At 35.3% G+C, this 13,566-nt stretch overlaps 1 protein-coding gene across 3 annotated transcripts in view; it reads left to right on the plus strand.

Moving 5' to 3' along the window:
* The first annotated feature begins 8,102 nt into the window (after window positions 1–8,102).
* LOC109058518 (testican-3-like) overlaps window positions 8,103–13,566 on the plus strand; it is a 29,208-nt gene continuing 23,744 nt past the window's right edge. For 2 of the 3 annotated variants that reach the window (XM_042777190.1, XM_042777219.1), the window contains exons 1-2: window positions 8,103–8,260; window positions 8,353–8,469. In XM_042777190.1, coding sequence (XP_042633124.1) covers window positions 8,353–8,469 — 117 coding nt within the window. In that variant the 5' untranslated portion in view covers window positions 8,103–8,260. Of the gene's footprint in view, window positions 8,261–8,346; window positions 8,470–13,566 lie in introns of those variants that run through there. The other variant, XM_042777149.1, reaches the window with a different exon arrangement.

Here is a 13,566-nt window from a genome sequence, read left to right on the forward strand (position 1 = left end):
GTTACAGTTCAGCTTTAAAAAATTACTTTATAATGAACCATTTTAGTATCAGATTTGAGAGAGTGACTTAGAATCTAATAGATGAATTGTCCGGAGGCATTTGATTTAACACACACACACACACACACACACACACACACACACACACACACACACAAGCAGAGACAAATGAGAGTAGGCTATCTGAATGTTTTAAAATTACATTTGGAATGTGCTCCCACTAGTTACAGCTCCTACATAAAAAGATCTGAGCTCAGACATAAAGTGGAAAAAGTGAATTATTTGAAGAGTTTACCTGTATATGTATGCAGCATTGTATTGCTAAATATATGTCAAGCTTATGAAGCGGACTCAGTTCCATTATTTAGTTACTATACAATACTGTCACCCAGAGGTGAATTTGAAAACTGCATTGCACTGTATTGTCCAAGAAAAACCAACAGAGGGAGATATTTCCAAAAAGATGAGTAAGCAGTTCAGTTTTCCATGCTGAATATTTCATGCATTGTTGGATTTAATGTTTCGTATTTAGTGTATCATCTGAATAATTGTGCTTGTCCTATTATTATTATTATTATTATTATTATTATTATTGTTGTTGTTGTTGTTGTTGTTGTTAATGTTATTATTATGTTGTTGTTGGTCAATTTGGCTGCATTTAAAATTTTTAAATGAAATTTATGACATTTTATCCTGTCATTATAAAGCTGAATTTTCAGTATCATTACTCCAGTGTTCAAAGTCACATGATCCTTCAGAAATCATTCTAATATGGTGATTTGCCATCATTTATTATTATCAACACTAAAAACACTTGTGCTGCTTAATATTTTTGGGAGAAGCTGCGATACTGTTTTTTAGGATTCTTTGAGGAATAGAAAGTTCAAAAGAACAGCATTTATTTGCACATATTTAAAAATGTCTGTCACTTTTGATCAATTTAATGCATACTTGCTTAAATCTTACTAAGCCCATGCTTTGAATGGTAGTGTATTGTGCTGCAATTACAAACTAAACTTTGATCGCAACTTAGTAAGCGCTTACTGAGTGGTAACTTATTATACACTAAATCTGCAAACCTGTAATACTGTATTAACATGCATTTCTCAGGCCTTGCATCAAGTAACTGCTGAAAATATCATGTCTGCCTTTCAGCACGAAATGAACATAATCTCTTTTGCTTGAGAACTACTGTAAACTCACACACAGACACACACTCCCACACTCACACACTCCATTTTAAGAACAATGAGTTGATAATAACTTAACTAAAGTGCAGAGTTGCTAAAAGATTCTCTTTTCCTTTCATCTTGTTCACATAATGAGGGACACAGGCGCACACATGGGCATCCTGTGCTTTCACTCTCATAAAAATGATCTCTCACCTTCCTGTTTCCATGAACACTTTTGATTGTTTCTAATGGAGATATTCTACCAGTTGTGCACACTTGTACCCTGTAAGTGTGAAATCGTTACACATCACCTAAAACTCAGTCGTGCCTAAGGCACAACATGTCCACTGAAAACTCGATTTAATTAAAGATTTATTCATTTACTTTCTCTTATCTCTTCCTCTCTGTGGGCAGGTGCACAAGTAAAAACTTGTCATGCGTAAAAAGCCCTCTGTGTTGAGATAACCAATCATGCATCACTCTTTCTGTAGAGCATGGTGGTTATACACTTCATTTTCCCCTTGTCTTTCTCCTTCTGTCTGCATGTCTTTCATTCTGTTTTACCTGTGTATCCTCTTTTATTTTTATTTCTTTCAAATTTTAAAGGAATGTTTGAGCCAAAAACTATTCTGCCATTTACACCCTCACTTACATTACATTTGTGTGTTTAGTAGCCAGTTTTTGCCTATGACATGCAGGCCTACATTTGATATGCTTATTTCTATAATGCTGAATTTCTGTTAATGTACATTTGGTATCCCAATGATGCATAACATTGTGATTAAAGTGCATTGTCATGGACTGTGATTATACAAGCTGCTGAGAGACAAATAGGCTAATAAAATTCAGAAAAGTGTGTTTTATCATTATTTATTTATTTAAGATTTGTTAATGGTCTGGTCTGACCGTCTGCAGCAGCGTGGAAGCGCAGGTGGCCTGCATGCCTTCAGTTCAGAAGCTGCATTTAGCCTTAAATGAAGATTCAGAAACCATTTCAGAGCTTATTGGATTTGAAAAAAAATTCATTAGCCTAGGCCTACTTCTGAATTCTTCAACTCGGCTACTGCTATACTTATTCTAAATAAGTAATTAATCATTACATTTACAATTATTTAACAGAAATTTACTATTTAATAGAGCTATCCACTCTAGTTTTTATAAAGCCTAGCATTCTATTAAATGTAGCCTATCCATACTACAATTTTTGTACTTTGAACTTTCACTATTTTTGTATCCAAGTATATGTGAAGTAGCCAATTTATACACTTTAACTTGGTCTTAAGATAGATTCAATATAACCCTTCCGAAAATTAACCATGGTTTTATTCTAGTGTAGTAACCATGTATTTTTGCCGTATTGATTACCATTTGTATAACCACAATTTTACTATAAATACCATGGTTAAACTATGGTTAATGTAGCAAAACCATGGTAAATTTGTGGTTACCATAGTTTAACTATAGAAACCATGTTTTTTTTGTTTTTTTTTTGTGGTAAACCATGGTTAATTTTCGTTAGGGAAGAGGACATGTTGTTTTGTCACTTTCAGAGTGTCTGCATTGTGAAAATACAGGTGCTGGTCATATAATTAGAATATCATCTAAAAGTTTATTTATTTCACTAATTCCATTCAAAAAGTGAAACTTGTATATTATATTCATTCATTACACACAGACTGATATATTTCAAATGTTTATTTATTTTAATTTTGATGATTATAACTGACAACTAAGGAAAATCCCAAATTCAGTATTTCAGAAAATTAGAATATTGTGAAAAGGTTCAATATTGAAGACACCTCGTGCCACACTCTAATCAGCTAATTAACTCAAAACACCTGCAAAGGCCTTTATATGGTCTCTTAGTATAGTTCTGTAGGTACACAATCATGGGGAAGACTGCTGACTTGACAGTTGTCCAAAAGACGACCATTGACACCTTGCACAAAAGGTCATTGCAAAAGAGGCTGGCTGTTCACAGAGCTCTGTGTCCAAGCACATTAATAGAGAGGCGAAGGGAAGGAAAAGATGTGGTAGAAAAAAGTGTACAAGCAATAGGGATAACCGCACCCTGGAGAGGATTGTGAAACAAAACCCATTCAAATGATGGGGAGATTCACAAAGAGTGGACTGCAGCTGGAGTCAGTGCTTCAAGAACCATTACAGATGTATGCAAGACATGGATTTCAGCTGTCGTATTCCTTGTGTCAAGCCACTCTTGAACAACAGACAGCGTCAGAAGCGTCTCGCCTGGGCTAAAGACAAAAAAGGACTGGACTGCTGCTGAGTGGTCCAAAGTTATGTTCTCTGATGAAAGTAAATTTTGCATTTCCTTTGGAAATCAGGGTACTAGAGTCTGGAGGAAGAGAGGAGAGGCACAAAATCCACGTTGCTTGAGGTCCAGTGTAAAGTTTTCCACAGTCAGTGATGGTTTGGGGTGCCATGTCATCTGCTGGTGTTGGTCCACTGTGTTTTCTGAGGTCCAAGGTCAACGCAGCCGTATACCAGGAAGTTTTAGAGCACTTCATGCTTCCTGCTGCTGACCAACTTTATGGAGATGCAAGTTTCATTTTCCAACAGGACTTGGCACCTGCACACAGTGACAAAGCTACCAGTACCTGGTTTAAGGACCATGGTATCCCTGTTCTTAATTGGCCAGCAAACTCGACTGACCTTAACCCCATAGAAAATCTATGGTGTATTGTGAAGAGGAAGATGCGATAAGCCAGACCCAAGAATGCAGAAGAGCTGAAGGCCACTATCAGAGCAACCTGGGCTCTCACAACACCTGAGCAGTGCCACAGACTGATCGACTCCATGCCACGCCACATTGCTGCAGTAATTCAGGCAAAAGGAGCCCCAACTAAGTATTGAGTGCTGTACATTCTCATACTTTTCAGTTGGCCAAGATTTCTAAAAATCCTTCCTTTGTATTGGTCTTAAGTAATATTCTATTTTTCTGAGATACTGAATTTGGGATTTTCCTTAGTTGTCTCAGATAATTATAATATTTATTATGAATAATAATTTGAAATATATCAGTCTGTGTGTAATGAATGAATATAATATACAAGTTTCACTTTTTGAATGGAATTAGTGAAATAAATCAACTTTTTAATGATATTCTAATTATATGACCAGCACCTGTATGTCTAATGAATGAATGTGCCTGCACTGCAAAATAAATAAATAAATAAATAAATAAAATAAAAATGCTTTTGTTCTTTTCTTACTTAGTATTTTTGTCTTGTTGTTTCCTGTCAAAATATTGAAAGATTCTGAAATCAAGAAGCATTTTTTTTTTTTTACATAAAAAAATGTATTTATTTATTTTTTTTGTATTTTTTTTTATTTTTTTGTTTTTTTTATGATGGTGTGGTGAATAATATAATCTTTCCATTTGCATTTCTATTATTTTTCTTGTTTTAAGCAAAATTCACTTAATATAGATTCCAAAATACTCACTCTGTTATTGTCTTCTTGTATTGTTGACAAACTATTTTCCCGTTTAACACTGTAAAGCTGCTTTGACACACAACCAGTATTGTATAAAGCGTTATACAAATAAACGTGACTTGACTCACTACATGCATTTTTTGCAGTGTGAATGAATGAATCAATGAGGTATTTAAACATCGCTGAGGAGGAGGAGACTCTGGGTTTAACGAAGAAACTATGAGTTTAACAAAGAAATGGTAACTGACTCTAAGTTACCTCTCTTTCAGTAAGTGGCTTGACTTGCCTTGCTTTCTCGAATTTGACAAACTTTCCATTCTGAAACGGAAAACCCAGAGTTTCCCTCATTTCAGGGTTAACATAGTTTTCACTTAACCTCCTTTCTGAAACGGGCCTCTGATTACGTGTCAAACTGCCAGTTTAACCAACAGTATTTGGACACCCCGGGTTGCCAGAGAACGGAAAAAAGCATATTGCAGCCACTGAGGCCAGCAAACGACGCCCTAAAAGCCTCAAGATCCAACTAAAAATCTCTATGACCAGATGCATATTAAAACATGGATAAATCAATTTAACTTACAGTGTGTGTAGGGCTCATTGCCTAATTAACATTTTAATGTTTTTATTACTTGTTTGGACTCTCATTCTGACGGCACCCATTCACTGCAGAGGATCCATTGCTGAGAAACTGATGGAATGCTACATTTCTCCAAATCTGTTCTGAGTAAGAAACAAACTCATCTACAAATTGTTTTTTGTTTTTTTTTTGTAAATTTAAATTCTTTAAGGTGCACTATTCCTGTAATAACAGATGTACAAATTGCAAACCACTGCAAGTAGGCCTACTGCAAAGATAAGTTTTGTGGGTCTGTTTGTAAAGGGTTTGCAGACTTCCTCTTTTGATTCCTCTGCTGAGCCATCTGTTCACACTTTCACATCCCTTTTATGGGAAATATCGGTATGCATACATTTACATGTTTTTGTAAATCCCATATTTTGAAAGGCAAGTGAAACAGGTAAAATTCTGCAAAATAAATAAATAAATAAATAAATAAATAAATTATATGAAATCAGTCACTTCCCCTGAAAACTCCCCTCAAAAATAAAATAAAAAAAACTTAGAAAATGTACCTCCCTTTTCCCACCTGCCAGCATACACACAAGATAGTAAGAGAGAGCGAAAGTATGTGTGTGCAGAAAGAAATCACTCTTCGCTACTTCTCAAGCCCAGTACTGCATTTTTAATCATGCTTTAAATAATACAGAACAAGCCATGACCAGAACACTTGTCTTTTTCCAAAGCGTGTATGTGTGCAAAACAGAAATGCACTTTAATGTAATTGTTTTGTTTTTATGCAGTTACTTTGTGTATGTTGGCACACAAATAGTATACTAATTTTTTCCATATTGGCCCACTGTATTTCTGTCAAAAAATAAAAAATAAAATAAATAACCTGCTAGTAATTATCTACAGGTTGTGACTTTCTTTCAAACAGCAGAGGGCGCTCGACCTGGCCTTTGTTTTTCCTTCTCTAAGAAAAATTGTTCTGTTACACATGAAAAACTTATTCCTGCATCATTCTCCCTCATGGATTCAGGTGAGCATTTTTGTGTTTAAATATTTCATTGGTCTCCTTAATTTCTTACATGCTGCAGTACTTTTTTTGTCTATCATTACGTATTCATTTTTACAAGCCCAATACATTCGCCTCAGATCCTGACAACAGATTCTGAGAAAATACTATGTTCACTGCCTTCCTTTCTTCTGTGTAACATAAAAGAAGATATTGTGAGAAATGTCTCGATGTTTATTTATCCATACAATGGAAGTTAAAGGGATACTCCACCCCAAAATAAAAATGTTGTCATTAATCACTTACCCCCATGTTGTTCCAAACCTGTGAAAGCTTAGTTCGTATTCAGAACACAATTTAAGGTATTTTGGATGAAAACCAGGAGCCTTGTGACTGTCCCATTGACTGCCAAGTAAATTACACTGTCAAGGTCCAGAAAAGTATAAAAAAGCATAGTCAGAACAGTCCATCTGCCATCAGTGGTTCAATCTGAATTTTGGAGAACATCCGCTGAACGCAAGCAGCATACGCTGCACTGTAAAAAAAAAAATAATAATAATAAAAAAAATAAAACATTCCCATACAAATATGGTACATGACTGGCAGCTACGGCTGCCAAACAGAAAAACGTAAAATTAAAGTAAAATATCATAATTGAAACAAGGAAAAATCTGTAAAATATTTTTTTTTTTCTGTAAAACCTTTAATGAAAATTTCTGTAAAATTATTGTTTTTGCACTTTATTTCAGTTAAGATATATAACTTTAATTTTACGTTTTTTGTTTGACAGCCATAGCTGCCAGTCATTTACCAATTTTTTAACAATTTTTTTGTTGTTGTTGTTGTTTTACAGTGTGACACAGAAGAGCGTAGGCTAATTGCATTCAGTGGGTATTCTCCAAAATGGTGCTACGGTGATGCAGAGAAACACAGAGGAGACAAATAGTTGAATAAAGTCGTTATTTTTGTTTACTTTGTGTACAAAAAGTATTCTCGTCGCTTCATAAAATTTAGATTGAACCACTGATGGCAGATGGACTATTCTAATGATGCTTTTCATACTTTTCTGGACCTTGACAGTGTAATTTACTTGGCAGTCAATGGGACAGTCACAAGCCTCTCGGTTTTCATCCTAATTGTCTTAAATTGTGTTCCGAAGACGAACAAATTTTGAGATTTTGAGAAATTTAGCACCATTCACTTGCTCACCAGTGGATGCTCTGCAGTGAATGGGTGCTGGCAGAACGAGAGTCCAAACAGCTGATAAAAACATCACAATAATCCAAAATTGTCACTTCTGGTGAACTATTTCTTTAATGCCTTACACAAGTTAACATCGTAAAAGGCAGCAACTGCAACAACAGTCTCACATGCTTTACACAGACAGGATATCTGCTGCAGAAAAAAATATATAAATACACACACAAAAAAATCTGATTTCAGCCATGTGAATATGATATACCACGTGAATGTGAAGGATTTTTTCATATTCTTCACAGGTGTTTTACTCGCACAGCATTGTACTAATTCTCTTTCTATTTTTCTGCAGATTTTTATTTTTTTTCTAACAGGGTAGGTTAATTTTTCTGTTTGGCCTATATGTCATAAATCATATTTACAAAAAGGAGATCAAGCGTTGTCCACTGAGAGGTATTACAAACTTACTGAAATAACTTTAAAATCACATTTACATCCAAATGAATTAATAGTAATATAATTGCATATAGAACGCAGGTTATATATAATTTACTTCCTTCCCAGAGTCCTCAATCAAGTTTGAAATTAGTCATGCTTCTCATTCGGATGTACATATAACTAATATAGAAAGAAGGTAACGGGAAACTCAATGTTAAATGGAAAGATAGCGCGCGCCCACGTCCGCCTTCACGAGCGTTCTCTTTATCTGTAGAGAGAGAGAGAGAGAGAGAGAGAGAGAGAGAGAGAGAGAGAGAGAGAGAGAGAGAGAGAGAGAGAGAGAGAGAGAGGTTGGTGAAGATCAGTTGAGTCTGAGCACGGAGATCTTCAGTCAATGACAGCGCTCACATTCTCCTCTTGAAGGTGACGCACGAGGGATTATTGTAGCGGTTATTCGTCATTTTTCTGTCGCTGTGTTGATCGGTGTGTTGATTTCTCTCTCCGTCTCGATGCAGATGCTTGTGCTGGTCGGTGTGTGCGCGCTGCTGATCGCCGGAGCTTCTGCCCGCAACGACAACGGCAATTTTTTGGACGACAAATGGTTGACCGGGAGATGGGACAAATTCAGAGATGTGAGTGCTCCATAATAGGTACTCATTCCCTAAATCTAGTGAGCTGCCTACCTAGACGGCGTTTTGGGGCATCGCAAGCGCGTTGGAATGGATGCTGACTAGATAGGCAGCTCACTCGGTTTTGAGACACAATTTGGGTCCGTGTGTGTTGTTTGAGAGCGTGTGTCATGTCATTTTACGGTATGATGCTAAATGTTTAGTAAGCAGCAGCATGAGATTGGGCCTGTGTAAATCCGCATGTTTTGTATTAATTCAGTATATTATGGAAGACAGTCACCGATCAATTAGACTCAGTGCGTCACTTCCAAAGTGGGCTTTGGAACGGCTATTTTAACCATCCACGGGCTAATACACTAAGACGAGGTCTGAACTAGGCTTTGTGTCTTTCAGCCTGAGCACTTGGTTTGTTAAATACAAAGACCAGAAATGAGACCATCTTATAAACAACAAGTATTTCTTTCACCTGCGGATGTTGCGATGCTTGATGCGTGTGCGTGCGCGTGCATGTGATTTTCAACCGTGCGGTACAATTAACCCAAAGATATTTTACCTGGTCATAGGGAGGATTTTGCTTTGTTAAACTTATAAAACGGTAATTATGACTTATTAAATTATATAAAAAAATAGGACACTCAAATTAAAACTCATTTTAAAATATATATGCAGCACGTTTGCTATTCAGAGCAAATACATGATTGTGAGTGTGATATAGATTTTATACAGCAATTAATGAACAAGAAGTAGATGCTGAGTAACTTTAGGCAACAATAGGCAGGTTAGGTAGTTTGTTTCCTCGTTGTCAACAAAATTAAGAATTCTAAAAGAATGCAAAAGCATCAAGCTTGTGCGTGTCAAATGTCAGTCTGGAATAGTGTATATGTGATTTGTGCTCCCCACTCAAAGCATTCTGTAATCACTTCCATTTCCCACTCTCTGCACACTTGTAAACCCTGCTTTATGGGAAAAAGAAAAAAAAAGTACACCACTCGGCCAAATTAAATTCAAAGAACTGTTGTGTAAACATATTAATGATAATGCTAAATATATTCAGTATAATACGGTGTAGATGGGACTCATTTCTGGTTTAGTGTTTAAGATATAAGACAAAGAAATACTTGGAAAAAATGTGTTAGACCAAAATACTCAAAAATAAAGACACATAGAACAATGAATGTTTTAAACCTGTACACATAACTGCACACCAAAAGTGACTGAATACACATCAACATTAAAAAAACAATCAAGATGTGTCGAGGTATAACAAGGTACTTTCTGAACATGATGTTAATTGACAGTGAACGCTCAGTGTAATGATATCATCTGGACCAGAGGACTTCCATTTCCTCCTGTGCGCCTATTTGGGGTAATGTTGTTTATGTAAGGGATGTAGTTAAGACAATCACATGGGTGGCGTAGGTTTCAAACACAGATCGTGACAAATAGAACTGTTTCACTACCTGATTATTCTCTCTCTCTCTCTCTCTCTCTCTCTCTCTCTCCTATTCTTTTATTGTATTCTTTCATTTCAGTGAATTATTGATGTGCACTTCATGGGAATGCCAGTAAAAACTAATATGTTCAAACTGGTAGAGTCAAGAACACCAATGACATTGACTCAGTATCAAGAACATCAAGGCCACAGATGCCATTTAGCTAAACAGTTATTAGGAAAAGGAAACATGATGCATCAACATTTTAATACCTGAGATTCTTAATAACTGTAATGCTACTTTAATTTAGACAAATAAGTATTTTATTGCTCACTAAAAGCAAAGGTCTCAATCCGGTAATGTGAACTTGTCAAAACAACTAAAGGCTTCTTGTTCAATAAATTGTCAATTAGCAACTACTGAGATCTGTATTTGCCTTAATTTTATTCACACAAATTTAATATGAATATTTGTCCCTGGAGAACACAACATTTTGCGAAGCAAAGATATTACTGTATGTGCAGTAGTTTTCTATAGATAACATCGGCCTCAACAATTGTCACAAAAAACAAACATTAGGAAAAAAGATAAACTATATTAACATAAAACAACTAACTAGTTAAGACAAAGGGTAGTCCACAAAAATGTAAATTATGTCGAAAGAAATATCTTTTGTGTTTCACAAGGAAATGTATACAGGTTTGACACAATGTGAGGGTGAGCAAATGACAGAATTTTCCTTTTTTTTCTGTAGAAGAAGTAATTCACATTTTTTAATCTGCAACTCAAAAACCACATATGCTGGATAAAACATAATTCCCTTTTTATTTTACAGTGCATGCACACATGCACTCACTGAAAACTCTCTCTCTCTCTCTCTCTCTCAGTTGTCTTCTCTTGCATCTTTTCATTTCAGCTTCACAGCTAAAGGCACATCAAAGATTACTTAGGCTTTCTGTGTGACACTTCAGGCCATCAGTAAAGAGAAAGTGATTTATGCAGATTAGTTGTTCAGCAAACGCGGCTCAACAAGATTTTTCCCCGTAATCAACTGGCCCTTACAGCAAAGCAATTACTGAAAGACTCTGAGCCCTAAAATCACAGCTCCCCAATCACAGTTAAGCTTTGAGACGCCGCACATGTAAGGGAAGCACGGGCTGTCAAGCTTTTGTTTGGTGAAGTGTGTGTGGCTTTGTTAGATTGACAGGCTGAAAATGGCCATCAGTGATCCCCCTGCAGTGTCAAACATCTTCAGTCTCTCTCACACACACATACACACACTCTTGACTTCACTGTCAGCTGTGCTATAGTGACATTTTTAACGCTCTATCAACTTTAGGCTAATGTCGCCAGAGGAGGTAAGAAAAGAGAATGGAGAATTTTCTGTGACTTTGTGAGAGGCTTGAATGAGAAGCACAGCCAATCTACAGTATGAGCATGTGTTTGACTTTGGTGTAAAGGACATGTCTGGAAAACATTCTCGAAAAAGGAAGGACTATATCTCACAAAAAGGAAATGCTGCAAGGCTTTTGCAGTGCTAAAATTACATGTAGGCATGTTTAAATTCACTAAATTACATCAATCTGAAATAATTCATTTTCAGATACCAAAGTACTGTTTATTTAAACCCTAAAATGATACATATATGCATTTACATGTGCGTTACACGTATTCTACATTCAGAACTGGAAAAAAAAAACCATGATAATGTCACAGAAGCTACCATGAGAATAATTATAATTTTTGCCTTGATGACATGTTAGATCATGCCAGAAACATCCAGCCCTGGATGCCAGATCCTCTCAGAAAATATTTGTTTTGTTTGGTAACAAAACAGCTAGTCATCAAAGTTGCCTAATACCTAAAACCCATTAACAGCAAGTCTTGTCTGGTACCCAAAACCAGTGTTTTCTCTAGGGATGCACAGATATGAGAATTCTGGGCCAAAATCGAAAATTCTGGAAGCACTTATTAACAGTCTTATATCAGCCAAGAAGTTGACTGAGTAAAGCCAGTGTAGAGCAGAAACAGGAGACGAAGTGATGATGTGGAAAAAAAGGAGCAGAGCTTACTGTATACTCTTAGTTACGTGTTTCAGTGCTCAGACTTCGTCTGACCAGCACAAATCCAACAAGTGTTATTATACCACAAGCCATAGCAATGGAAAATTACTGCTTCATAACAGCGTCATGTGATGTTAAAAACCTTAAAATTGAGTTATTTTCTTATCTCTTACTCATGGAGACAAATATCCCTTGAAACCATACAATCATAAGACTAAAGAACAATGGGAAAATAATGCTATAATGTGATATAAATGACTTATCAATAAATGAATCAATGAAATTAGTATATTAAATGGTTTAAATTGTTATTGTGAATAATTCTGATTAAATGGAAAAACTAAATGATTAAATGGTTATAAATGAATGAATGAAGATCTGATGATGTTTCTAGCAAATATTTTGTAAATATTCAGTCTTCTTCCACTGACCAGCTCATTAAACATGTTTTTAAGATGTAAAACATATTTAAACATACTGTACTCTACAGTGCCTGTGGATATGCACATATTGATTTAACTTATTGATATATTTTGAGTATTTTTGAGTATATATAAGATTGGGAATTGAAATTTTTGTTTTTTGAAAATTGTTTTTGGTTTTGTTTGGGAAATTTTAGGTTTAGGGAATTAACATGATTTGTGTTGTTCTTCAAATCTGACTCTTGGATTTTATTCTGAATCAATTTTTTCTGTTTTTGGGATTTTTGGATTAAGTCATTTAATTGTTTTTTTTTTATTGTTTTTGTGTTTTTTGGATTTAATCGAATCATTATTTTGTTTTTTCATTGCTGATTTAGTTGTTAGTATGTTTAATCATGGCTAGTGATTTGGTAGAATATGTGAAAAAGGCTTGAGTATTATTAATATTGAATAATTTGTTTATTTGAAGGCTTTCCATTCTAAAAAAGGAATTCTAGTGAATCTCTCTCATGAAAATTTGGTAGCATGCAGTAAATTCAAGATGTAAGCCCCCCCCCTTCTTTATTTAATTTAAATTTCTTTATTTTAATCTTAAAGTTACTGATATACTTAAGTTTACTTAAAGTTAATTAATAAATTATTATAACTATAAGAAAAGAAGTTTATTCATTTGTAGGACTGTTGATCGATTTTGAATGGTGCAATAAAAATGTCCCCCTGGGAAATCACTATTAGATCTTCCCAGCAAAGACATTACCAGTATTATTGAGAAATGACAATACAGTATTGCTGAGAATGAAAATGTGATTTACAGATTTTATACTAAGGTCAAATGACTGGTTTTTGGACATTTGTGCTTTGTTCATCCATTCGGTAGTGTTTCTTACTCTGAATTCAGTTTGTTTCAGAAACTCCTGTACTAGTATATTGAAAGAGTGTGTTGAATATATATTCACTGAAGATAACTAATTCATACTCTTCTGAACTGTATCTTCCTTTTTCCTTCTCTCTTTCATCCTCACAGCTTTGTCTCTGTGTCTATTGCTCTGTTCTCTCATTCACCCTCTTTTCTTTGTCCTCTTAATGGAATGGAGGTTGGCAGTCTGCTCCAGGCCTTGAGCTAATGGAGAGAGAGAGAGGAGAAATTTGGCCATGTTTATGAAAATAGTCCTTAGGACAGTC

Source organism: Cyprinus carpio, chromosome A1 (genome assembly GCF_018340385.1).
Source record: "Cyprinus carpio isolate SPL01 chromosome A1, ASM1834038v1, whole genome shotgun sequence".
Lineage (NCBI taxonomy): Eukaryota > Metazoa > Chordata > Actinopteri > Cypriniformes > Cyprinidae > Cyprinus > Cyprinus carpio.